Raw genomic sequence first — 26,109 nt, forward strand, 5'->3', positions numbered from 1 at the left:
TCGTGCAAATCGAATGGCTAATGTATGTCCTCCCACACAGACACGAAATAATTTTGTACATGCAAGCCCTCCTAAGTCCAAAATTATCTTTGACAAATTCGAGTAGTATCGTAAACTTGGAAGGTGACCGAAACACACTCTTAATGTTGACGCTCCTTAATGTCCTTCCAATCTTAAATGAAATGCCTCAGCATAAGGAATAAAGGCCACAGATCTATGCTCCTAGGTATTGTCAAAATTCTATAGCCTGACGAATCCACTAGTCAGGGCATCTATTTTCCTTAAACATCGATGTCAAATGTGCAAGCGCCTGGGTTCAACTGTCCTTGTCAAAAGTTCAGAGTCCTGTGGAAGCTATTTTATTGGTACACTGGATGAGAACTATTAGCTTGTAGATACCTATCAGTGAACGCTATATTCCAGAGGCCCACCATGTTTCCTGCATATACTCATCGGTGAAAACTTACGTCCCAGAGTACCACATACATTTTGTGTGCCTCCTCTCGCTTTCGACCTCTATGGTAAATTTAATACTGGTATGAAGACAGTTGAAACGGTTCAAAAGTCGCTTAAGAGCTTTACATTCAAGAGACCAGGCAAAAGATGTATTCTGATCATATCTCCAGAAGCACGTTTTTTGCAAAGCTGAAGCGTTCAGTACCCTGTCCTCGAAGTCGTCCAGGAATAAATTGGCAACTGCAGGTGGGAAAGGAGTACCACAAGCCACTTCATCGTTACGTTAAAAAATGTTGCCATCAAATGAGACACACACGTGGATGACAAAACACCGCTTTACAATCTACCCATCCAGTTTTTCAATAATGAAACTTCAAATCTCTTCCAGACTGACTCGTGTGCATACAAATACCAAGTCGAAACTTAGAAGTATAGCCAGCTCCAGAATAAAATGCACCTAATTGGAGATGTGTTGTTCATGCTTGCCAATGTATGGGTTAAGAAGCACTGTTAAATAAGTGGCCAGGTTGTAAGTGGGTCCTTCCAAGCTGGCATCCCTTACTGTCTAAAAGTGACAGTTTGCACCCAGTCTAGTCTCGAAACGACTCATCAGGGCAGGTTCACAGACTGATCAATGTACTCAGGCCATTTCACAATGGAAGACACGGCGGTGTCTCCTAAACTGCACTGAGAAACAGGTTTACTATTGCCTGCACTGCATATTTGCCTTTACTTTCAAATTTATGTTGTCAAAAGAGTATTGAGTGAGATGGCTCTGAAGCCGAAACCAGAAACTGTAAAACTGTGCAAGTCGTGAGTGTGGTGGTCGTGCGGTTCTAGGCGCTGCAGTCCGGAACCGCGGGACTGCTATGGTCGCAGGTTCGAATCCTGCCTCGGGCATGGATGTGTGTGATGTCCTTCGGTTAGTTAGGTTTAACTAGTTCTAAGTTCTAGGGGACTGATGACCTAAGATGTTGAGTCCCATAGTGCTCAGCCATTTAAACCATATGAACCAAGTCGTGAGTGCAGCGCAAAACGTTTTTTGAGGACTTTAAATTTTCCCTGTTGGCTAGTTTGAAAGAGTCTAAAAAAACAAAGTTAAGGCAGAACATCGAGCAGCCAAGGTCATGTCCCTGCTTACATAGGGCTTGGCTACACCTCCTGACAGTTGTCTGTTGTTGCAGGATAAGGCCCGGGGCGTGCTGTTCCCATTTGTTGGCACAGTGGTCGAGCCAGCTGACGCAGACGGTGGGGCCTTCTTCCCCAGAGACCCAGCGCAGCTACTGCGCTCTGGAGACTTCCACCCTGTGCCCCTTATCACGGGAGTTGGCACTCACGAAGGCTCAGTCTTCGCTGCAGGTCAGTACTGTGGGCTGCTAAGGAGCATACATGTGACATGAATGCGGCAGTGTATAGGACGTGCCTTGTGGTGTATTCTGAAGCCCTATCATGTATTAATACTGGTAATACATACACAACTAATGAAATGCATTTTTTTGATTGTACACATTTAGTTTTAGTCATTTAAAACATCACCAATGCAAATGTTTTTTACATTTCTTTCTGTCTTTAAGTTGAGATATGATGTCTGCATGCACGTTTCACTGGTACTTTCCTCTTTATCACTGGTGTTGCGCATAAAAAATACAAAAGAAATTGGGGACCATAAACGGCTGACAATTACACACAAGGCTAGCAGGTCTATTCTGTTCAGTGGCATCCAGTTGCACAGTAAAACGGACAATCAGCTGCCACAGCTTGGAGGGCAACGACTGGTTTGTGATTTCCCAATTAATCAGTTGTGGGCTCTCTTGTGAGCTTTCTACTGCACATGGAATGGTGGCTATTCTCCGCAACCTCTCATGAAAGAGGTGGACGACACAAATTTCTTCACTCAGAAATGAAGCTTTCCTTCTGTTGCAAATCAGTTCTCTTAATGAGAGCAGTATAAATTCGACAGCGGTTGAGAGGACCGCCTGTAGTTATTAGATAATGCAGGAAAGTTTTAAGGGGACCACACCCTGCCCATCTAACCCATGTTAATTTTGGCAAGTATTTGACCCATTTCTGAAAAAACTATTTGATGCAGGACCTTAATATTTTTACATGTTAAATGATGTTAATAGAGTCAACTGTACTAAAATCTACTTTATCCATTTTATAGTTTTCAAGAAATACTTTTTTAAATTTATTAACAAAAAATATTAACTTTTTTTCTGCAGAAAATATTTTCTGTTAACTTCCTAATTGGGGAATATTAATGAATAAAGTACCGGAAGTGATTTTTATGTTATGTAGAGCCTCTGAAAATTTCATTCATTTATCTATGATAGCTTCTGATATAATGGGGCATATGTACTGAAAATTTAAGTTTGTGGTAAATTGACTTTAAAGAAAAAACTTTTGAAATTTGTTACTTACAGCTAATTAAAACTGTCCTGCTGTATATGATGGCCCTTCTTTGGCCTCTAGCAGGTCTTCCAGCTTCTTTTTCACCTTCCTGGATGTCTGCATAGCTTTCTTGGCCAAATTAGATGCAGACCAGTCTGCATCGGCTATCCTCATTTTATCGCAATGTTGCAGCCCAGTGATCATATCTTCACCAGGATTAATTCCCAGCTTTTTCAGTAGGCCTACCCAACACTTTCCAATATTACCACAATTGAATATAATAACAGCATCATGAACTAGTTTCATTGTATGCATGACTACAAATACAGTTTTAGGAAGGCGGTTCCAAATTCTGCTCTTGAAACACTCATTTGGGTTCTGTGTCTGCCCATGCAGACATTTCCTTAAAGACAGGATGAGCCAAGTATCAGAAAATAGGTTCAATTGCTGTAATAACAGCAGCAGGAAGAGAATGCTCCACCACGAATTTTCTCCTGATGGACACAATCCATGACATGGCTTATCATCAGTAGAGGACTTATGGAAGAATATGGCCCAAACGCCTCTCTTCATTGCCTCCAGATTTGCTTTATTACCTGCAAATTTTCTATAGAAACCACTCGCAATCACACTTGAACAAAACTAACCACGTGTTTCAAAGCGTGTTGTTTACAAACAGCAGAAGCAAAAGAATACCGACCGTTGCATTCCAAGGATAGCCAACGCACTCGGGAGTAAAAAAATTCCTAATGTGCAATGTTGGGGATATAAAGATCTAAAATATATGCAGAAAAGTGGGTTACAGAAAAGTGAGCGTGGCACATAAACACATGTGGTAGGAAAATGCTCTTTAAATGATCGAAAATTTTTTTTTACCAAAATCCTTTTCGTAGTACTTAAATAAAACCTTAATCTATCGAAATATGATGAAAACCGAAAATCGATTTTTTAACTCTGTTTAATGGCTATTAATGTGATACAACGAAACCTGACACTGGATATGCAATGAATCCCTTACTATTGTCTGTAAATCACAGTAAACCACTTGACAACACGGTGCCTAATGCCTTAGAAATAACTCATTGGTTGTGAAGTAAAAGAAATCATAGTGGGAGATATATAACCTGACGGACAAAATAACTACTAGAGTCAGATTACTGAAATACACAATTTAAAAAGTCCAATTGTAAGTGCAGACCACAACGAGCACTTACTGGCTCCAGCTGCTCACCCAAAAATATTGAATAATTTCCTAGTAAAATCGCTAATCCAAATGGTCTAATATAGTGTTTAACAAATAATTTACTATACCTGTAAATTACTCTTGTCAAATTTCTGAAGTACACAAAATAAACAATTAAATTGTAAATGCAGATCACAACAAACTGATACTGGTTCCAACTGCTCACCTAAAAAAGTTAATAATTTTGTAATAAAATTGCTTGTCCAAATGGACAAATATAGTGATTTAACAAATTAGTTAATTAGTTATTACAACTGTAAAGTGTGGAGACACGTATGTGCTTTTCTTGATGGTCAGTCTTCTGACAGGTTGGATGCAGCCCACCACAACTTCCTCTCTTGTGTCAACCTCTTCATCTCAGTCACACTTGTACCCAACGTCCTTGATTATGTAATGCATATATTCCCAACTCTGTTCTCCCCTACAGTTTTGACCTTTAGTATAATGGACGCTATTCCCTGACGTTGTATGACTTACAGGGTCTGTGAAGGCAAGTTTGGGATAATTACATCGTACACACATGAATTTAAGCAGTCATTCTCCCACAAGCGAATGGAAAAGGAAGAAAATAGGTTCTTGGCACTAATGGCGAAGTTTCCTTTATCATGCTCTTCATTGCATTGCAGGACATATATCTGGATGTAACTGTAGATATCACAACATCAGTTTTGATCTGATTCAACGTTCTCTCCATTCCACAGAGCAACCCAAATGGTCCATCAACCTGTCCAGCTATACTGAGAATCACCATCTGCTCATCCCAACCAACCTACGCTGCCCTGACTCAGAAAAGGACGCGTTGGCTGAGCAGATACGCCGCTTCTACTTTGGGGACCGTGATATTGGACCTGATACGAAATTCGAACTGTGCACAGTGAGTTTTCCTCTGTTACCAACACACACACACACACACACACACACACACACACACACACACACACACACACACACACACACACACGTGTGTGTGTGTAGTGCAGATGTACCAGTTTTGGCTTAGTGCTCTCCTTATGTAAATAAGCAGGCCACTTGGCCCCACCCTCATAATGACTTTTATGTAAACAAACCATACACTTCCCCAGGTACTTACATAAACAAATTAGCCACCAATGCTTTTAGCGTTATGTTTGCGTGTGGACCTTAAATAAACAAATTGGCCACCAAATCCTTTCAATCTAACCTAGTTTATGACCTGTAACTATCCTTTTACTTAGCATAATTTATGATCCAAAATGGACGCCCCCCCCCACTGCGGTAGTGTGATCCTGTTGATGGGATCTTAGGGTATGGTAGTCATAAGCTGTGCTTAGCATTCATGCTATGTACATCAGGCGAACTATACAATGAAATGTCTCTAGCTGCAGCAGCAAATTTAGGTGATGTTTGCAATTTTGTTTCCACAGTTTGCAACAGAGTAGCCCCCAAACCTGCCAACTTATGATGCAATTTACAGTTTTGGGGGAATTCATTACAATTTTGTCGATTTTCTCACACTATTACAAAGACATGCATGTATATGGGAGACTAAATGTTTAACAATTACCAATACAGTGCATTATGTAAAGAAATACAGTGATATCCCAATACTTAAATATTTAACCAGCAACAAATTTAAGTAATATTTGCAGTTTTCGGGAATTCATTATAATTTTGTCGAATGTCTCCTAGTATTCTACAAATACCTACTTTTCAAGAATACACACATAATTACAGGACTGTAATTGTTTTACAACTATCCCCGCAGTGTTTCTTTCTTTTTTTTTTTTTTTTTTTTTTTTTTGAAACAAACGCACTGATATCCCAATAGTTTAACGCTTAACAGTTAGCACACAGCCATAAATACACTCTTGCTACTTTTTCACTGAAAGAACCTTATCCCTATGTTAAAAAACAGTGACTGCCTAAGAGGAGTCTTACACTATAAGGTCACAGTAAATAATGGGAGGAACGTTTCTGCATGCTTGCTCCATTACACTGTCAAAAAGTTGCAACACTAAATTCAAAGCAAGCAAAGTGAGGGAAGGCCTCTCTAACTGTCCAAACTGCATTGTGTCGGGGAGCTGCAGCTGATGGCTTCCATGCCTACAATTCAATCACTAGGGGTCTGTAAATAGGGCGTTTAGCTCAGTTACACTTGTTAGAACCCACCGCGTTCGCTCATGACTTGCCCGAGTACACATGCTCAAAGGGGATAGGCCGTGATCGAATGAGGCACTATGGGAAGGGCAGAGGCCATCCTGTTGGATGCGCTCGGCATGCTGCCGTTGCGGCCCTTTTAGTATCAGCCCCGTGTGTCTGCAGGCTGTCGTCGCTTCTGATATAATCCCACAAGCTTATGGAACTACATCCACATCAACTTAGTTATGCTGTAGACGTGTATCCAGGGTTGTACTGCCTTACTGCGACATTTTTGTGATCCATAAGAAAAAGTAGCTTGTTCTATACAGTAACGAAAGTTTGGAAAAAGTGGCGCTTCACAAGAAAACTGTGTAACTACAAACTTTTGTCAGTCTTGTAATGAAAAATCGTGTTGCTATTTTCTATAAAACCACCTGGTTTATTTCTTCAAATGTACGTATGTGAACTTGACCAACTAAACAACTAGAAAGTTACCAGGAGCAAAATTGATTCTAAATCTCTCTTAGCTTAATTACAGTGAATCGACACATTCTGGATCAAGTCTCCTTCATCCAAGCGAGATAAGACTCCTTGCCACACTGTAATTTCTTTCACTAGTCACATTTCGGGTTGTAACATAAAATATTCTTCTCGCTAAATTAGATCGGTTGTGAAAGAGACTACTGTTACACTTCCACTGCGCAAGCGGATCATCGAGGTCACAGCTATTGCTGTATCTGCTTTAGCTGCATATCGGTACGCATGTCAGGAAACGCAGAAACGGAGGGAGCCATCAGGTTGGTGAGCCCCCTGCAGAAGAGTAACTCAACCAACTGGTGTGTAGAATGAAACGTGACAGACTGCAGACAATACAACAGGCCACACCAAGGACAAACAGATTATTGGCAATGAGGAACTATGCAAAGCGGTCACCACGTCGATAATAATAATATCAGGAGCAGTGAAGAGACAAATACAAGACAACCAAAGAGAATAACCAGGTAACACGCAAGGCAGTTATCCAGCAGTTCAAGTACAGCGAGGATCGATCACGAACACTGAACTGTCTGCTTTGAGCCGTGCAGCTGTCTAAACACCAGCCACATTGAACTGTATTGGCCAGCGCACTCACATAGCGAGACAGTGGCGAGCTGGGTGTGCAAGGACAGTGGCGCCACAGTGCCCTTTCGTGGCTGTTGAGGTCCATCTCCTGTGGCGGACATTCAACCTCTGCGGCGCCCTATACTAGTTCCCTCCATCCTTAAACAGCCACATGCAGGCAAAAGTGCCACAGAAAGAACTGTGGGAGACAGAAAGATGGTATGGATGACGACCTGGACCCGCCGACCGTCAGATGGCAAAACAGATTTTGGTCAGTGCTGTCTATCATGACATTGCTAGAGGTGAGAGTGCGTTCCTTCCATTCCCACTGAAGCTGAAGGCAGTGCTGAAGTGCACATTGGCAGTGATTGGCAGTCCTCAGTCGATGCCAGAGCAGGTTGTGGTAGCGGCATTCAAGCCGATTCCATTTTCGACAGACATAACCGAACATGTGTGGGTCTCTAGTACTGTTGCCGGCATCCAAACCATACGTCGCCCATAGGAGCAGACCTACACAGACACACCAGATGTGTTACGCCAGGATGGCCAATAGTGTAAAGGGGGAAGGGGAGGCATCAGAAGATGAAACACAGTGGTTGCCATCTATGGAGCAGCTCAGTGTGACTACGACCATCAATTGTCACGGTGTGACAGATGCTCAGAAACAGAGCGGGGGCAGAGACAGTGGCAGAGGAATCGACAGCTTCCTTCATTTGTTGCTTAAAGAGTAAAAAAGACCATAGGGTTGCCACTTGGTGTCTGGCAACCATGGACCATTTGTTTAACGTCACTATTGATACCTGGCCGATACACATGTCAAAGTGCCATAGACTTCATGCAGCACATACCACCAATGTCCCCAGTGGAGCAAACTCAGGATTTACTGCTGGAATTTTGTGGGTATCACTACCTGATGCATGTCAGTCAGGGAAGAACGTCATCGACGACCAAGAGCCTATCAGAAAGTAGCTTCCAGGTTTTGAACTCAGACACCAGTTGATGCCAGCTAAGGATCATGTATCGGAAGACATGCCACAGACTAGGGTCATAGCATGTGGTGTAGCAAAACATGCGGCCGTAATGGGGAAACCATCCAGCGTATAATGCTGTGCAGTATCAAAGTGGAGGCAGAGGACCTCCTGTCTGTCGAAATCAGGAGTGGGTCCATCGGGTGGACATGTTAAGACACAGGCATTATAATGTTGCCCCATGGGCTTAAAGTGAATGGTGTAATTGTAAGCAATCAGTATAAGTGCCTAGTGCTGTAAGTTTTGAGCCGTTCATTGTGGAAGATTTGAACAAATGCTTGAATAAAGAATCCGAGGACTTGTGATATGTAATAAGAAGGAACTCTGCCTCAAGAAGGTAGGCTTGCATTTTTTAAATGACGAACACTATTTCCAGTGCCTCCTTTTCGATGTGTAAGTAGTTGTGTTGAGCAGGAGTCATGTCCTGGACGCATACACAATTGGCTGTCCAGAGCGATCCTCATTTCCATGAGCCAGAACAGCCTCGATGCGATAGGCAGACGAGTCAGCCATGACAACCAATAGACATCTGAGAGAAAAAAGCATGAGACAAAGATCGGATTTCAACATTGGTTTTTAATTGATTAAAAGCCCAGTTACGGGCATGGGTCCAGCCATAGGACACTACTGTCTTACGCAAATGATTGAGGGGTTGGAAAACGTGGACTGCGTGGTGATGGAAATTGGAGAAATAATTGACTTTGTCAAAAAACACAGCATTTTGGTTAGCTTATCTGGATGGGAAAGAGATTGATGACACTGCAGTCAATAGGTCTGATTCTGTCTTTGGTGAGCCAATGCCCCAACTACTCTACTTCTGGTTGAAAAGATCGACAGTTCTCCCAACGCCCATGCAGACCTGAGTGCTGCAGGATAGTAAAGAGGATTAGAAGATGTTGCCAATGCTCCGGATGTGGGGGGGAGGGGGGGGGGGTCCGTAACAATGGGATCATCCAGATGGTTCACATAAACTAGAATGCGCTGCATCAGTTGTTTCAGATAGTATTGGAATACTGCTAGAGATGAGGCCAATTGGGAATCGGTTCTACATATGTAATTTAAAAGGCATGTTGAAGACAACAACATTCTGACATTCCTCATCTAAAATCAGCTGGAAGTAAGCATTAGCAAGGTCGATCTTTCTGTATTATTACCCACTAGCAAGTTTGTTAAGGAGATCTTCTGCCCACGATATAAGTTTCAACCAGTGACTGAGTATTGATGGTAGTCTTGAATTTTCCGAATAATCGAAGAGAACAATTGGGCTTCTGGAGTACGACGAGGGGTGGCCCATGTGGTAGGATTTACAGGTTCTATAACTCCAGCAGCCTGGAGAAAATCCAGCTCCTGCTTCACTGCGCTGGTGCTATGGTCGCAGGTTCGAATCCTGACTCGGGCATGGATGTGTGTGATGTTACGTTAGTCAGGTTTAAGTAGTTCTAAATCTAGGGGACTGATGACCTCAGATGTTACGTCCCATAGTGCTCAGAGCCATTTGAACCATTTTTGCTTCACTGCTGTATGGAAGGCCACTTGAATTGGCCTGCTACGGTAAAAACAAGGCATGACGTCCGACTTAAGGGTAATGTGTGCCTAAAAACCCATGGCACACCCGAAATTCGGCTTAAATAATTATGGAAACATCGTCCACTTCCTGGAACTGCACTGCAGCGAATGCAGCTTGGACTCCATCACTGACAGAAATTCCAAACAGTGTAAAGGTGATGATGCCAAAATTTGAAGAAACCAATGGGGGGAGGGGGATGTCGACAACGAATAGCGTAATGAGCCGTGTAACATAGTTGTAGGCTTCTGTGGCCAAGAACTGCGCATGAGCGAGGAGAGAGCTATCAGCGTACGCCACCAAAGGCCGTAAAGGAGGAGACAACTCAGTCGAACCCAGTCGCTCATATGTTGCCAGATCGATCAGAGAAACTGTGGACCTGGTGTCAGCCTGAAAACGCACGTCCTCGTCATAAACGCAACTTCCTTATGAAAAGGCCGTCCAGTGGAACTACAGACTGCAGGGCATGTACAGTGTCCTGATGTTCTCGTAGGACAGATGAGAGCGGCTCGTATGAATGCAACACACAGTTGAAGGTGCTCTTCTTTGCCACAAAGCGGGCAGAACCCCCCATGATCTGAACAGACCGTCTGGCACTGAGTGGAAAAGCACTGTGGGCGCGAAGGGACCAGCTGACGCGATTTGCGACGTGACCAGAGGCTCAAATGCCACAGAGACGTCACACAAGGAGGAATTACGACGGTGCTGCCTGGGAGCTGTCCTGCGCCTGTGGCGCGAGAGTCGAGTGTGCGGAGGTGTGTGGGCTGCCACGACTTGTGGCCTCTTAGTTGCCTGTGTGAGTTCGAAAAAGCGTGCGATCCAACGAGGATTTATTTAGTTTCAGCGTTGCAGTACGGACCTTCGGATCTAGTACAACTTGGACCACCACACACAAATCAAGGAATCTGCATAAAAACCCTTCCAGCTGTGACTGATGCAAGTGAAATTGCATTTTCAGCCGAGACTTTGCAAGTTAGTGACCCAACATTGGTATGACTGTTCCGGTTCTTTATGGTGACGATGGAACTCAAGTCTTGAGGGAACCTCTTGGCATCACTGGAAATAGTAATTAGTCAACAGAACGTAAATCTCTTGAAACGAGAGTGTGACACGGTCTGACAGAGGGGCCAACTTTCGGAGCAAACAATGTGTCATCCGCGAATTGAAAGGCCGAGACAGACGTTGCAAGTACGTATCCCAGTCGACTTTAGCGTCACTGAATGGTGGGACCAATGGAGGATGAATGGAAGCGTCAGTAGCAGGCGGTGCTGATGGCCGTTGGAACTGGGCCTCGTGTGCTCTGAGCTTGTCCGCCTTAATCTGAAGCGATTTTTCTAAGAAATCTAACATGGTCTGCTGCTGTATTAACTGCTGCTGCTGCTGCTCCAGCAAGCGGGCCAATTGAACGTCCATGCTACTGAGTAACACCCTTTCTCCTCGTCGCCAATGCTGATAGCCGGATATTGGTGCGCACATCGGTAAATGCAGAAATAGAGAGAGAGGTCAGGTGGGAGAGCCGAACAGTACGGAGAACGAGACGAAACTGACAGACTACGGACAAGACAAAAGACCAGGACAAGGACAGACCGGCTTACGACAACAAAGCGCTACGCAAAGCGGTCGGCACAACGACGGCAACAAGATCAACAGCAGCGGAGAGACAAATCCAAGACGCAACGAGAGACAATAGCCGAGTAGGTAGTTATCCAACAGTGCATGCAAAGCGAAGATCATTACGTAGGTATCAAGCGCGAACACTGCACTTTGTGGCTGTGGTTTTTTTTATTGTTATTTCGTCCCCGTCGGCCCATATGGGCGAAGGACACAATTCTCCATTCTTCAGCCAGGAAAATAAAATAAATTGCAATAATAAATGCAAACAAATTTTGGGACTGTTTTCTATTTTAAATTAAAAATCATAGAGAGACAACTGGAAACAGGGGAAATATATACATTTTAAAAATACGTCGCAAAGAGGTAAAAGTCTTTTGACAAAAACTCCGAAGTACTGCTCTTTCTCTTAAAATCTAAAGGACCTGCACTAGAGTGAGATTTATTGGTGGAGGAGAGAGTATATCCCAGGGGGTGTGGGTCGGAAGATAGGAGTCTGTAGGCAAGAAAAGTATGGAGGTGAGAGGTAAGGGCTGAGGTAGGCAGTGGATGCAAGGAGACAGGACCTGGCTGTGTGCTGTGAAGCAGCCTAAATTACAGCTACATAGAATTGTGTCCTATAGTGTCGACAAACTATATTCCAATCACCCCATTGTCTCCCCTCTGATCACGAGCACTGGTTTGCTGCTGTGCCTTCCTAAAACATCCCTCTGTCCCCATACATACACAACCCCCATATCCTATCCAAACGTAATCCAACGACCTTGCCGGCCGCTGTAGTCGAGCGGTTCTAGGCGCTTCAGTCTTGAACCACAGGACCGCTACAGTCGCACGTTCGAATCCTGCCTCGGGCATGGATGTGTGTGATGTCCTTAGGTTGGTTAGATTTAAGTAGTTCTAAGTCTAGGGGACTGATGACCTCAGATGTTGTCCAATAGTGCTCAGAGCCATTTGAATTTTTTGAATCAACGATCTCCCTCTCCCAGACAATGAGATCCGCCCTGATATTTACCTCTCCTAGCAAGTTTAACCCTACGCCATCTCACCACTCTACATGAGGGCTCCACACACCTTTCCCTCGCCATCCATCTGCATCCCATTCCTCTTGCAACCACACACTTCTCCTCACCCTCTATCTTTCCCACAGTCTGTATTTCCCTCTCTCCACCTCATTTCCTTCCCTCCATCTCCACAGTTTTTCCTATCTAACAGACATCTATCTTTCTACCCATTCACCTTAACCCCAGGGAACATATTCTCTCCTCCAGCAACACCTCTCACCCTCATGCAGGTCCCTCAGTTTCTAAGTGAAACTGCAGTGCTTGAATGTCTGTATCACAAGAATTTCACCTTCCTGCGATATGTTTTTAAAACGTATATATTTTCATTTTTAACTGTCAGTCTTGGATTTTTAATTTAAATATTAATTAATTAAAAAATTTAAAGTTTCAAATTTTATTTATATTCTCATTGTCGGGGTGTTGTTGTTATAGTCTTCAGTCCAGAGACTGGTTTGATGCAGCTCTCCATGCTAGTCTATCCTATGCAATCCTCTTCATCTTTGAATAACTACTGCAACCCACGTTGTTGTGGTCTTCATTCCTGAGACTGGTTTGATGCAGCTCTCCATGCTACTCTATCCTGTGCAAGCTTCTTCATCTTCCAGTACCTACTGCAGCCTACATCCTTCTGAATCTGCTTAGTGTGTTCATCCCTTGGTCTCCCTCTACGATTTTTACCCTCCACGCTGCCCTCCAGTACTAAATTGGTGATCCCTTGATGCCTCAGAACATGTCCTACCAACCGATCCCTTCTTCCAGTCAAGTTGTGCCACAAACTCCTCTTCTCCCCAATTCTGTTCAATACCTCATCATTAGTTATGTGATCTACCCATCTAATCTTAAGCATTCCTGTAGCACCACATTTCGAAAGCTTCTATTCTCTTCTTGTCTAAACTATTTATCGTCCATGTTTCACTTCCATGCATGGCTACACTCCATACAAATACTTTCAGACACGACTTCCTGACTCTTAAATCAATACTCGACGTTAACATATTTCTCTTCTTCAGAAACGCTTTCCTTGCGATTGCCAGTCTACATTTTATATCCTCTCTACTTCGACCATCATCAGTTATTTTGCTCCCCAAATAGCAAAACTCCTTCACTACTTTAAGTGTCTCGTTTCCTAATCTAATTCCCTCAGCATCACCCGACTTAATTCGACTACATTCCATTATCTTCGTTTTGCTTTTGTTGATGTTCATCTTATACTCTCCTTTCAAGACACTGTCCATTCCGTTCAACTGCTCTTCCAAGTCCTTTGCTGTCTCTGACAGAATGTCATCGGCGAACCTCAAAGTTTTTATTTCTTCTCAATGGATTTTAATACCTACTTCGAACTTTTCTTTTGTTTCCTTTACTGCTTGCTCAATATACAGATAGAATAGCATTGGGGAGAGGTTACAACCCTGTATCACTCCCTTCCCAATCACCGCTTCCGTTTCATGTGCCTCAACTCTTATAACTGCCATCTGGTTTCTGTACGAATTGTAAATAGCCTTTCGCTCCCTGTATTTTACCCCTTCCACCTTCAGAATTTGAAAGAGAGTATTCCAGTCAACATTGTCAAAAGCTTTCTCTAAGTCTACAAAAGCTAGAAACGTAGGTTTGCATTTCCTTAATCTTTCTTCTAAGATAAGTCATATGAGGCTAGGGGGATGAAATAACAACAATGAAACTAGAAGCGGAACGGTATTAGCCGGCTAACTCGCGTCGCGAAACGGCGGCGGGTTTGCCTTGCAAGCATAGAGCGGCCGCTGTGCCCTCTGTCGGGTATCGAGATCCATCTCCTAGGACGGGCATTCATCCTCTGCAGCGCCCGATACCAGAGCTATCCTTTCAGGTTAAATATATGTCACCCTCATCGGTAGACTGAGTATGACATGGCCCACAGTCTAGTCAGTTGAAAAGCAGGAGATTTTAGTTGGCTGCCAAGTTCAGCTTACATTCTCTTAATGGCTTTAAATAAATATTTACTGATACCAACAAAACAGAGTAATATTCTACTGCCAGGTTATAGTTTTGCTCTAGCTTATCAGGATCCGATACTTCGTAGCATACGCTAATGAGCCAAACTTCTATCACCACCTGCCTGATAGTCTGTTTGTCCGTCTTTGGAACAAATACATCATTCATTCTGCGGTTCAGGGATCCGACAGAACACTTGCCACGGTGCGTGTAGCCTACATCCCTATCAGTCGGTAACTACAATGTGATCACACAGGGCCTGAGGGTAGCGTCTTTGATAAGTAATCAAAACGTCCTTGATACTGGGTTCGAAACTCACCATCGGTTAAATTTCGACTGATAATCAGTATTGGTGGCCGAAGACTTCCGGCATAAGAAGTCAGCCTCATTCTGCCAACGGCCTTGTCAAAGAGGGCGGAGGAGCGGATAGAGGTTCAGGGCAGTCTGTTGCTCTTGGATGCGGAAGAATCAGCAATGAGGATGCGGAAGGGAATGTAAATCACTGCATAAGTGTATCCACAGGACATGTGGCCTGTAATAGAAAAACTGTAATGATGATCTCTCCACTGGCAAAAGATTCCGGAACAGTCCCCCATTCGGATCTCCGTGAGTGGACAGCCAAGGGGGAGGTGACCATGAGAAAAAGATTCAATAATCGATTAAAGGATAACGTTGTACGAATCGAGGAGTGGAATGTTAAAAGTGGTAGGGATGCTAGAAAATCTGAAAATGGAAATGCAAAGCTCAATCTAGATAGTCAGTGAAGTGAAATGGAAAGAAGACAAGATTTTCTGGTCAGATGAGTATAGGATAATACCAACACCAGCAGAAAATGGCATGACAGGAGTAGCATTCGTTACCAATTGAAAGGTAGGATAGAGAATTGTCTCGGTGAGAACTGATTTATTGAATGTCGAAGGAATCATATTGATAGGAAAATTGGTCCAATAATTACATGAACTCCATGGAATCCTGTTGCAACAAATAATGTTGATTCGTAGACCGCATCGGCGATAGCAAAAGGTTCTTCTCAGAATGCTTGAAGTATACTGAAGTATAGTCCTAATATGTTTCTGTTCAACAGTTCAGTGATAGGGCTGTTCTTATCAGACAGCAAACCAACACAATGATAGTTCAGTTATACATGCCGACGTCCCAAGCTGCAGACGAAGAGATAGAGAAACTATATGAGGATATTGAAAGGTAATACACTAAGGGAAATAAAAATCTAACAGTCATGAGGGACTGGAATGCGGTTGTAGGGGAAGGAATAGAAGAAAACGTTACAGGAGATTATTGGATTGGTACTACGAATGAGAATGGAAAAGACTAATTGAGCTCTGTAATAAATTTTAGCAAGTTACAGCGAATACTCTGTTCAAGAATCACAAGAGGAGAAGGTATACTTGGAAAAGGCCGGGTGGTACAGGAAGATATCAGTTAGATTACATCATGGTCAGACAGAGATTCCGAAATCAGGTACTGGATTTAAGGAGTACCAAGGAGCAGATATAGACTCAGATCACAACGTAGTAGTGATAGAGAGTAGGCTGGAGTTTAAGAGCCTAGTCAGAAAGAATCAACATGCAAAGAAGAGTGATGCAGAAGTACTAAGGAATGACGAGATACACTAAAAGTTGTCTAAGGCTATAGGTACAGCAGTAAGGAATAGCTCGATAGGCAGTACAGTTCCAAGGAAATGGAAATCTCCAAAAAGTCAATCACAGAAGCTGGAAAGAAAAACATAGGTACAAAGAAGGTACTGCAAAGAAACCATGGGTAACAGAAGAAATACTTCATTTAATCGATGAAAGAAGGAAGCACAAAAAGGTTCAGAGAAATTCACGAATACAGAAATACAAGTCGCTGAGAAAAAAGATACATAGGAAGAGCAGAGAAGGTAAGTCGACATGGATGCATAAGAAATGTGAAGAAATCGAAAATGAAATTATTGTCGGAAGTGTTGTAACCTGCTGTGACCGCGACCGGAACGGTCGCGGGGTGGGCGAGAAAGCGCGGCAGGACCAAACGGAGAGCGGCCCGTGCACAAACAAACGAACGGAAAACACGGACATGAAACAATGATGGACGATGGAGAAAGACCTTAAGACGACAACATTCAAGAACCAACGGAGTGACAGAGTCAACAAAACGAAACCAAGACGTCCACTATTAACGAGATCAAAGTACGAGCCAGCCGCGGTGGTCTTGCGGTTCTACGCGCGCTGTCCGGAACCGCGCGACTGCTACGGTCGCAGGTTCGAATCTTGCCTCGGGCATGGATGTGTGTGATGTCCTTAGGTTAGTTAGGTTTAAGTAGTTCTAAGTTCTAGGAGACTGATGACCACAGCTGTTAAGTCCCATAGTGCTCAGAGCCATTTGAACCAGCCTTTTGAACCATCAATGTACGATAAACACACTGCCTGTTGTCGAGGCGATGTCGCGACTCATGCAACGATTAGACTTGCTGGCTGAGCTTTTTTTTTCTTTATTGTGGTTTCATTTCCCTGCCCCATATGGGCAGGGGAGGGCTGTCAGCGGCACAATCCGCCGCTCTTCAGCCAAGTGACATGACATCTACAACAAGAATAAAACGTTACATATATATGGCGATAAAAAAGGGAAACATAAAACAGAGTAAGGGGAGAAAATGGAAGCAAAAATACACTGACATGGAGACGTTCATGGGGGACAATCAAAAAAGTCACCAGAAAGTTAAAAAACACAGTTGGCGATTCTTAAAACACAAAGAAGACACTGAATGTACATGGACAGGTTAAAAGTCGGTCAGAGTATTAAAAACACTCCAGAACAACATACTTAAAACCCACTTGGAGCACACACGATGAAGAATAAAACTGCCAGGTGGGACCTGCCGAGGGAAAGGTCAGCGTAGATGGAAAAGGAGGGGAGAGCAAGGGGCAGCTGGGGAGGCGGCGAGATGAAGAGAGTAGGGGCGTCAGTGGGTACATTAAGAGGCAGGAGACACGTGGGGCAGGAGATGAAGAGGGAAGGCAAGGCAGGAGGGAGTGCAGAGACACTGAAAGAGAGCACAAGAGAGGGAGGGGGTGTTGGCTGAGCGAGAGGCAGGCGCTTAAGTACTCTATCGGGAGCGCAGCTACTGGCCGCTGGGTCCACGTGTTCCACTGTAGCGCCCTCACACTACATGCGGGCCAGGACGTGGGCGCCGCCACAACTTACGGCGCGATGGTGCAGAGACCTCTAGGGGTCTTCGACGTCCATGACGTCTGACGGGAATTCAAATTCCGCGGCGTGCGATACCAGAGGAAGGACTGACTCAGCTTATAGGAACGTCAAAATAACGTTCGGTGAAATTAAAAGCAAGGGTGGTAATATTAAGAGTACAATGGGAATTCCATTGTTCAATGCATATGACAGGGCGGATAGAGAATATTGAAGGCCTGTATGATGGGGTAGAAGGAGAAACAGGAGTCGATTTAGAAGAGATAGGGGTTCCAATATCAGAATCAGAGTTTAAGAGAGCTTTGGAGGACTTAATATCAAATAAGGCAGAAGGGAAAAAATAACATTCCATTAGAATTTCTAAAATCATTGGGTGAAATGGAAACAAAACGACTATTCACGTTGGTATATGGAATCTGTGAGTCTTTCGACATGCCATCTGAGTTTCAGAAAAGTATCAACCACACAATTCCGAAGACTTGAAGAGTTGACAAGTGTGAGAATTATCGTTCAATCAGCGAACAGCTCATGCAGCAAAGATCATTAAAGGAATAGTATATAGAAGAATGGAAAAGAAAATTGAGGATGTGTTAGATGGCGATCAGTTTGGCGTTAGGAAATGTAAAGGATCAGAGAGGCAGTTCCGACGTTGCAGTTGACAACGTTCGTAGGATTAGTGAAGTGACAGCCTGCAGGGGCACTGAACAGCGAGCAGGGGCAGGGGGAGGAAGGGGGCAAGCCTCCGTAGCGGCCGCATCAGCGTTTCCCCGGTTCCCTGTGTGCCACGGAACACATCAGAAAACGATTTCCTTGTTTTGCCTTTGCTAGGGAAAAAGAGCGTCCTGCGCTTCGTGCGCCATTCGATCTGCTGGGTACATCTGTCCAACATTGAGAAAGGCACTTTGAGAATCAGGGCAGATGAGGAATTTCTTGTCATGACGCCGTCTCATCTGCTCCATAGCCCTCAGGATAGCAGACAGTTTCGCGTAATAAACCGAAAACTACTCTGGGAGCCTTATCCTGAGGTCACTATCGGGGAACACGACAGATAAGCGAGTGACTGCGTGTGAGATCGCTCTCTAAGTTTTCATATACACTCCTGGAAATGGAAAAAAGAACACATTGACACCGGTGCGTCAGACCCACCATACTTGCTCAGGAAACTGCGAGAGGGCTGTACAAGCAATGATCACACGCACGGCACAGCGGACACACCACGAACCGCGGTGTTGGCCGTCGAATGGCGCTAGCTGCGCAGCATTTGTGCACCGCCGCCGTCAGTGTCAGCCAGTTTGCCGTGGCATACGGAGCTCCATCGCAGTCTTTAACACTGGTAGCATGCCGCGACAGCGTGGACGTGAACCGTATGTGCAGTTGACGGACTTTGAGCGAGGGCGTATAGTGGGCATGCGGGAGGCCGGGTGGACGTACCGCCGAATTGCTCAACACGTGGGGCGTGAGGTCTCCACAGTACATCGATGTTGTCGCCAGTGGTCGGCGGAAGGTGCACGTGCCCGTCGACCTGAGACCGGACCGCAGCGATGCACGGATGCACGCCAAGACCGTAGGATCCTACGCAGTGCCGTAGGGGACCGCACCGCCACTTCGCAGCAAATTAGGGACACTGTTGCTCCTGGGGTATCGGCGAGGACCATTCGCAACCGTCTCCATGAAGCTGGGCTACGGTCCCGCACACCGTTAGGCCGTCTTCCGCTCATGCCCCAACATCGTGCAGCCCGCCTGCAGAGGTGTCGCGACAGGCGTGAATGGAGGGACGAATGGAGACGTGTCGTCTTCAGCGATGAGACTCGCTTCTGCCTTGGTGCCAATGATGGTCGTATGCGTGTTTTGCGCCGTGCAGGTGAGCGCCACAATCAGGACTGCATACGACCGAGGCACACAGGACCAACACCCGGCATCATGGTGTGGGGAGCGATCTCCTACACTGGCCGTACACCACTGGTGATCGTCGAGGGGACACTGAATAGTGCACGGTACATCCAAACCGTCATCGAACCCATCGTTCTACCATTCCTAGACCGGCAAGGGAACTTGCTGTTCCAACAGGACAATGCACGTCCGCATGTATCCCGTGCCACCCAACGTGCTCTAGAAGGTGTAAGTCAACTACCCTGGCCAGCAAGATCTCCGGATCTGTCCCCCATTGAGCATGTTTGGGACCGGATGAAGCGTTGTCCCACGCGGTCTGCACGTCCAGCACGAACGCTGGTCCAACTGAGGCGCCAGGTGGAAATCGCATGGCAAGCCGTTCCACAGGACTACATCCAGCATCTCTACGATCGTCTCCATGGGAGAATAGCAACCTGCATTGCTGCGAAAGGTGGATATACACTGTACTAGTGCCGACATTGTGCATGCTCTGTTGCCTGTGTCTATGTGCCTGTGGTTCTGTCAGTGTGATCATGTGATGTATCTGACCCCAGGAATGTGTCAATAAAGTTTCCCCTTCCTGGGACAATGAATTCACGGTGTTCTTATTTCAATTTCCAGGAGTGTATTTTCAGGTTTCACATACGTATTTTAACGGTTTTTGTGATAATATTTACTATATAAGTGACGTATTAGTGGTTGCTTCATTCACCTCTGCCTTTCTTGTGTTGTGACCTGATATTTGTGAGTGTTTCGTATCGAGCAACTTAACCTCTTGCCTGTGTTTACATTCCGCGCTGACCAGTTGCAGCTGTAGCGGCGCATCGAAAGCTAAGTACTAATTAATTGTTTGTGTATAGTGGTTTATTTGGGGACTTTAGTAGTCTTCAACCGGTGTTCTTGATGTTTTCTGGTGAAATAGTTTCAGAAGAACCTTTTGGGAACTGTTTTCAGCTTCGTTACTGTGTCATTAGACGTTTGATTCTCTTTCTGTATTAGTCTTTTATTATATTCCCATTTGTTGTTTATTAATACTGTTAATAATAGTAGTTACTTCCCTTGTAGAGTAAGTTTGCGATTATTGTAGTCAGGTTTTTAACGTCTTCTTATTGTAGTAGCAGAACTTAGAAAAAGTAAAATTTTACCATGAGTGAGAAGTGTGGGCTTTGCTGTAGGTTCGTGAGTAGTGGATTGCGGTGTGAGACTTGTTCGAAGTATTTTCACTGGGGGGAATGCAGTGGGGAAGCCAGTGGGCATTCTGGTGAGATCCTCTCCTGGAACTGCAGGTTATGTAGCAAGAGTAAGTTGATAGAGGAGCAGGAGCGTAAGATCTGTGCCCTTCAGGTGCAGTTGAAAAACGCACAGGAGGAGCTAGATAGGATGAGGAGGGAGAAGGGGGTTGGGGAATGGGAGGTGGCTGTTGGCAAGAGATCTGCTAGGAGAAGAAGATTTTCAGATAGTTTTACCATTGGTGTTTACAATAGATATGACCAACTGTCAGTCTAGTGGAGAGGAATCTCTAGTAGCTGTAGACGTAGGAAGAATGCAGCAGACCTCAGCAGTTACTGTGCCTAGAACAGTTGCAAAGTCGAAGAGGAAGAAGAAGGGTCTGCTGTTAGGTAGTTCTCATGGCAGAGGTGTAGGCCAGCAGTTGCAGGAAGTGCTGGGGAGTGAGTACCAGGTCACCAGCATTGTGAAGCCTACTGCAGGGTTGGCTCAGGTTACTGTTAACATAGGGGGAGTTATGTAGGGATTTTACTAAAGAGGATCAGGTAGTGATTGTGAGGGGGGCTGGTAATAGTATTGATACGGATGGGGAGTATAACATAGATGGTGACCTGGAAAAGATAGCCACCCAGACTGGCAACACGAATGTGCATTTCGTGGAACTGTTTCAGCGTCACGATCTGCCTCATCTTAATACAGGCGTCAGGCGTAATAACATGAGACTTGGGGGTGCGCTGATGACAGAAGGCATTGGTCACATTTCAGGGGTGTCGGTGGAGTCTATCAGCAGGACGGGTTTCACTAGACATGTCCTGTACCTCAACAGGTATGGGAAGGGGAGGTTGGCAAAGCTAATAGGTGACAGCATAGGTGGGGTTGGTGGGATCACTCATGGGAAAATTCCTGCAGTAGTGGGTGTTAGAGCTGCACCTTTTTTAGATTGAAGTCAGCTGATAGGTATTCCTGCTTAAGAGAAGTCTCTCTAACAAGGGAATCACTTTTGACAAAGCTTAGGTATCCGAGTAATGAGGGAATTAGTAATTTCATCAAAATATACAAGGTATTAGAGATAAAGTTGGTGAACTGCTTATAGATGTTGACTCTGAAATTATTGGTATATCTGAACACTTCTTAAAGAAGGAGATAATTCAGAGGCTTCCTTTACCAGGATACAGGTTGGCTGGCAGCTTTTCGAGGAGCTCTTTGCGGTGTGGGTGAGTAGCCATGTATGTGAAAAACGGCATCCCATTTGAGTCAATTGATGTTTCAAAGTACTGCACTGAAAAGGTGTTTGAATGTTGTGCAGGTGTGGTTAAATTTAACGGAGCTAAACTTCTAACTGTTGTTATTTATAGATCCCCAGACTCCGATTTCACAACATTTTTGCTAAAGCTAGAGGAGGTTCTTGGTTCACTTTATAGGAAATACAAAAAGTTAGTTATATGTGGTGACTTCAATATTAATTGTATAAGTGATTGTGCAAGGAAGCGGATGCTGGTAGACCTCTTTAATTCATATAATCTTATGCAAACCATATTCTTTCCAACGAGAGTGCAAGGGAACAGTAGAACAACCATAGACAACATTTTTGTTCATTCCTCATTACTAGAAGGGCATTCTGTTAGCAAAAAGGTGAATGGCCTTTCAGATCATGATGCACAAATTTTAACTTTAAAAGATTTTTGTGCTGCAACACGTGTTAAATATAGTCATCAGCTGTTCAGGAAAGCTGATGCAGTTGCTGTAGAGACCTTTGTAAACCATATAAAGGAACAAGAGTGGCAAGATGTTTATAGCGCTGATACAGTAGACAATAAATATAATGCTTTCTCAAGACTTTTCCTTTAGGAGTGGTCGGTTTCCTGACCGATTAAAGTACTCGGTAGTGAAGCCACTTTATAAAAAGAGAGACATTGATAATGTTGACAATTTTAGACCTATTTCTATGCCATCGGTGTTTGCTAAAGTTATCGAGAAGGTTGTATATACAAGGTTACTGGAGCATTTAAATTCACATAATTTGCTGTCAAATGTTCAGTTTGGTTTTAGAAATGGTTTAACAACTGAAAATGCTATATTCTCCTTTCTCTGTGAGGTTTTGGACGGGTTAAATAGAAGGTTCCGAACGCTAGGTGTTTTCTTTGATTTAACGAAGGCTTTTGACTGTGTTGACCACAAAATATTACTGCAGAAGTTGGACCATTATGGAGGAAGGGGAGTAGCTTACAATTGGTTCGCCTCTTACTTTAAGAACAGAAAGCAAAGGGTAATTCTCCGCAATATTGAGAGTGGTAGTGATGTTCAGCCCCAATGGGGCACTGTTAAGTGGGGCGTTCTCCAAGGGTCGGTACTGGGGCCACTGCTGTTTCTTATTTATATAAATGATATGCCTTCTAGTATTACAGGTGATTCAAAAATATTTCTGTTTGCTGATGACACCACCTTGATAGTGAAGGATCTTGTGTGTAATATTGAAACAGTAACTAATAATGTAGCTCATGAAATAAGTTCGTGGCTTGTGGAAAATAATTTGATGCTAAATCACAGTAAGACTCAGTTTTTACAGTTTCTAACTCACAATTCAACAAGAACCGATATTTTGATCAGACAGAATAGGCATATTATAAGCGAGACGGAACAGTTGAAGTTCCTAGGCGTTCGGATAGATAGTAAGCTGTTGTGGAAAGCCCATGTCCAGGATATTGTTCAGAAGCTAAATCCTGCTTTCTTTACCATTAGAACAGTATCTGAAATAAGTGACACTTCAACACGAAAAGTAGTCTACTTCGCATATTTTCATACGCTTATGTCGTATGGTATTATTTTTGGGGTAATTCTTTGGATTCAAAAAGGGTATTTTTGGCTCAAAAACGGGCTGTTCGAGCTATATGTGGTGTAAGTTCGAGAACCTCTTGTCGACCCCTATTCAAAAATCTGGGAGTTCTGACATTGCCCTCACAGTATATATTTTCTTTAATGTCGTTTGTTGTTAGCAATATTAGCCTACTCCCAAGACTTAGCAGCTTTCACTCAGTTAATACTAGGCAGAAATCAAATCTGCATGTAGAATGCACTTCCTTGACTCTTGTGCAGAAAGGAGTGCAGTATTCTGCTGCATCCATTTTCAATAAGCTACCACAAGAACTCAAAAATCTTAGCATTAGCCCAAACTCTCTTAAGTCTAAACTGAAGAGTTTCCTCATGGCTCACTCCTTCTGTTCTGTCGAGGAGCTCCTGGAAGAGCTAAAAAATTAAGCAAATTTCAGTGTTACATTGTTGATTTTCTTTATTTAAACTTACGACTTGTCACCTGAATATGTTTTTTTATATTTCATTTTATCTGTTTCTAATATCGTGTTATAAGTTCATGTATTGACTCGTTCCATGACCATGGAGACTTCTCCTTAATTTGGTCCCACGGAACAATAAATAAATAAATAAAATAAAATAAAAGAACAACCGAGAAAATCTCCCTGCTTAGGACCATCCGTTTAGACATTAAGAAATTCTGGGTGGCTATGTAAAACGCCATTAAATTTAATTTTAAAGGTATAGTCTGGGGTACAATGCTTCCTGTAAGCAGTTAGTTTTAAAAGCAATCTGGGCCTTGGTAGTAGCTTTACTTCACCCCTGTCCTATGACCCTAACGCCCCTCAACTGCAATACTCAAGGCTCTCTCTTGCACAGATCCCAAATGGCTGTGTTGCTTGCGGCCCATAATTGAACAGCCGCTCCAGTGACGGCTGTACAACGTAGCTGGATGTTGGAGATGTAGGCACGGACAATGTCCTATATGCTTCGCCTACCATGAGAAGAACACGTCAAATAGACAGCAGAGGCTCGTAAGCCTATGCACACAAGCTGTCAACAGAGCTCGTGCGATAGGCCACTGTTGACAGCCTAATACCCATGTTAAAAAATGACGAAATTCCTCCAGCTATATTAAGGTGTTGGTTTTATTGGCAAATAGTTTCGATGTTGTTACATCATCTTCAGGCCCTAAACTAGTTGCCAATAAAACCAACACCTTAATACAGCTGGAGGAATTTCGTCCATTTCAATTATGGATATACGAAGATTAATACCCATGTGGTTAACTGCATCCAGAATTTTGAGGGATAGTTTGCTGACCCATAAATCTGGCATCTGTATTCAAGCCAGGGTCACACAAAGGCCTTATAAAGTTGGAGCACACATGGCCTGTAGGCTCCCCAAGACCTATGACTGACACATGTAAGAATGTTTAATGTCTTCAGACCTTTCAGTCAGGTGTGGCAGCCATGTTAACTTCTCATCAAAAGTAAGGGTCAGACACTTCACCTTTTCCTTAAAGGTGAGAATGGTGTCCTCCAGTTTTAAAATGTGTAAATTAAACAACACAAACTGTTTTCTTCAATAAGAATTTAAAACCTGTTGTGTAACACCATTACTCCAACCGCCTGATCGACAGCTCCAATTCTCGGGTGACCATTAAGAGGCTGACTGATGCATAGAAGATGGAGAAGTCGTCCAAAAACAAGGAACATGGTACAGGACGTCGCACTGTGTATGTAATAGTGTTTATTGCAGTAGAGAATGTCGTGACACTTAAAACGGTACCTTGAGGGACACTATTCTCCTGCTTAAAACGGTCAGACAGTATATTCCCAACCTTGTATCTAAGATCTCTGCCCAAGAGAAAGGACTGTATGAAGGCGGGGAGACTTCCACGGAATCCCCAGTGATGGAGCAGCGACAAAATATTATACCTCCAGGTAGTATCGTTCGCCTTTTCCAAATCGAAGAAAACATGATGAGGTGTTGCTTAAGAAGAAAAGTTTGTTCAGTTGCTGCGTCAAGTAGGACCAGGTTATCAAGAGTGGAGTGATACCTCCTGAACACTCACTGGGAGAAACTGAGTAGGGACCTGGTTTTGATAACCCATACTAGGTGCCAGCTGACCACATGTTCCAGTGTCTTTCCTACTTGGCTTTTCAGGCTAATACTACGATATCTACTGGAGTCTGACTGCCCCTTCCCTGGTTTTAAAATTGGGATTAAATTAGATTCTTCCCACGAGTTGGGAAAGTCTCCCATTATCCAAATTCTATTAAAGAAGGAGGACCTCTTTCAACTGTGGATCCAACTGTTTAAACTTGTTGTATATTATCAGGCGTTTCCAGGCATCCTATCACAAGCTACTGACAATGCAGAATCAAACACACACAAAGAGAAAGACTGGTTGTATTCCTCCACGTTGGCGGAAGA

At 43.9% G+C, this 26,109-nt stretch overlaps 2 protein-coding genes across 2 annotated transcripts in view; one reads left to right on the forward strand and one right to left on the reverse strand.

Annotated features, from left to right (window-relative positions):
* LOC126424769 (esterase FE4-like) overlaps positions 1 to 26,109 on the reverse strand; it is a 298,792-nt gene that overhangs the window by 232,056 nt on the left and 40,627 nt on the right. The window lies entirely within an intron of this gene.
* Positions 1 to 26,109, forward strand: part of LOC126424765 (esterase FE4-like) — a 107,572-nt gene that overhangs the window by 65,330 nt on the left and 16,133 nt on the right. The window contains exons 6-7 of the mRNA XM_050087516.1: positions 1,641 to 1,815; positions 4,792 to 4,964. Coding sequence (XP_049943473.1) covers positions 1,641 to 1,815; positions 4,792 to 4,964 — 348 coding nt within the window. The remainder of the gene's footprint in view (positions 1 to 1,640; positions 1,816 to 4,791; positions 4,965 to 26,109) is intronic.

The sequence above is a fragment of the Schistocerca serialis genome, chromosome 10 (assembly GCF_023864345.2).
Source record: "Schistocerca serialis cubense isolate TAMUIC-IGC-003099 chromosome 10, iqSchSeri2.2, whole genome shotgun sequence".
Lineage (NCBI taxonomy): Eukaryota > Metazoa > Arthropoda > Insecta > Orthoptera > Acrididae > Schistocerca > Schistocerca serialis.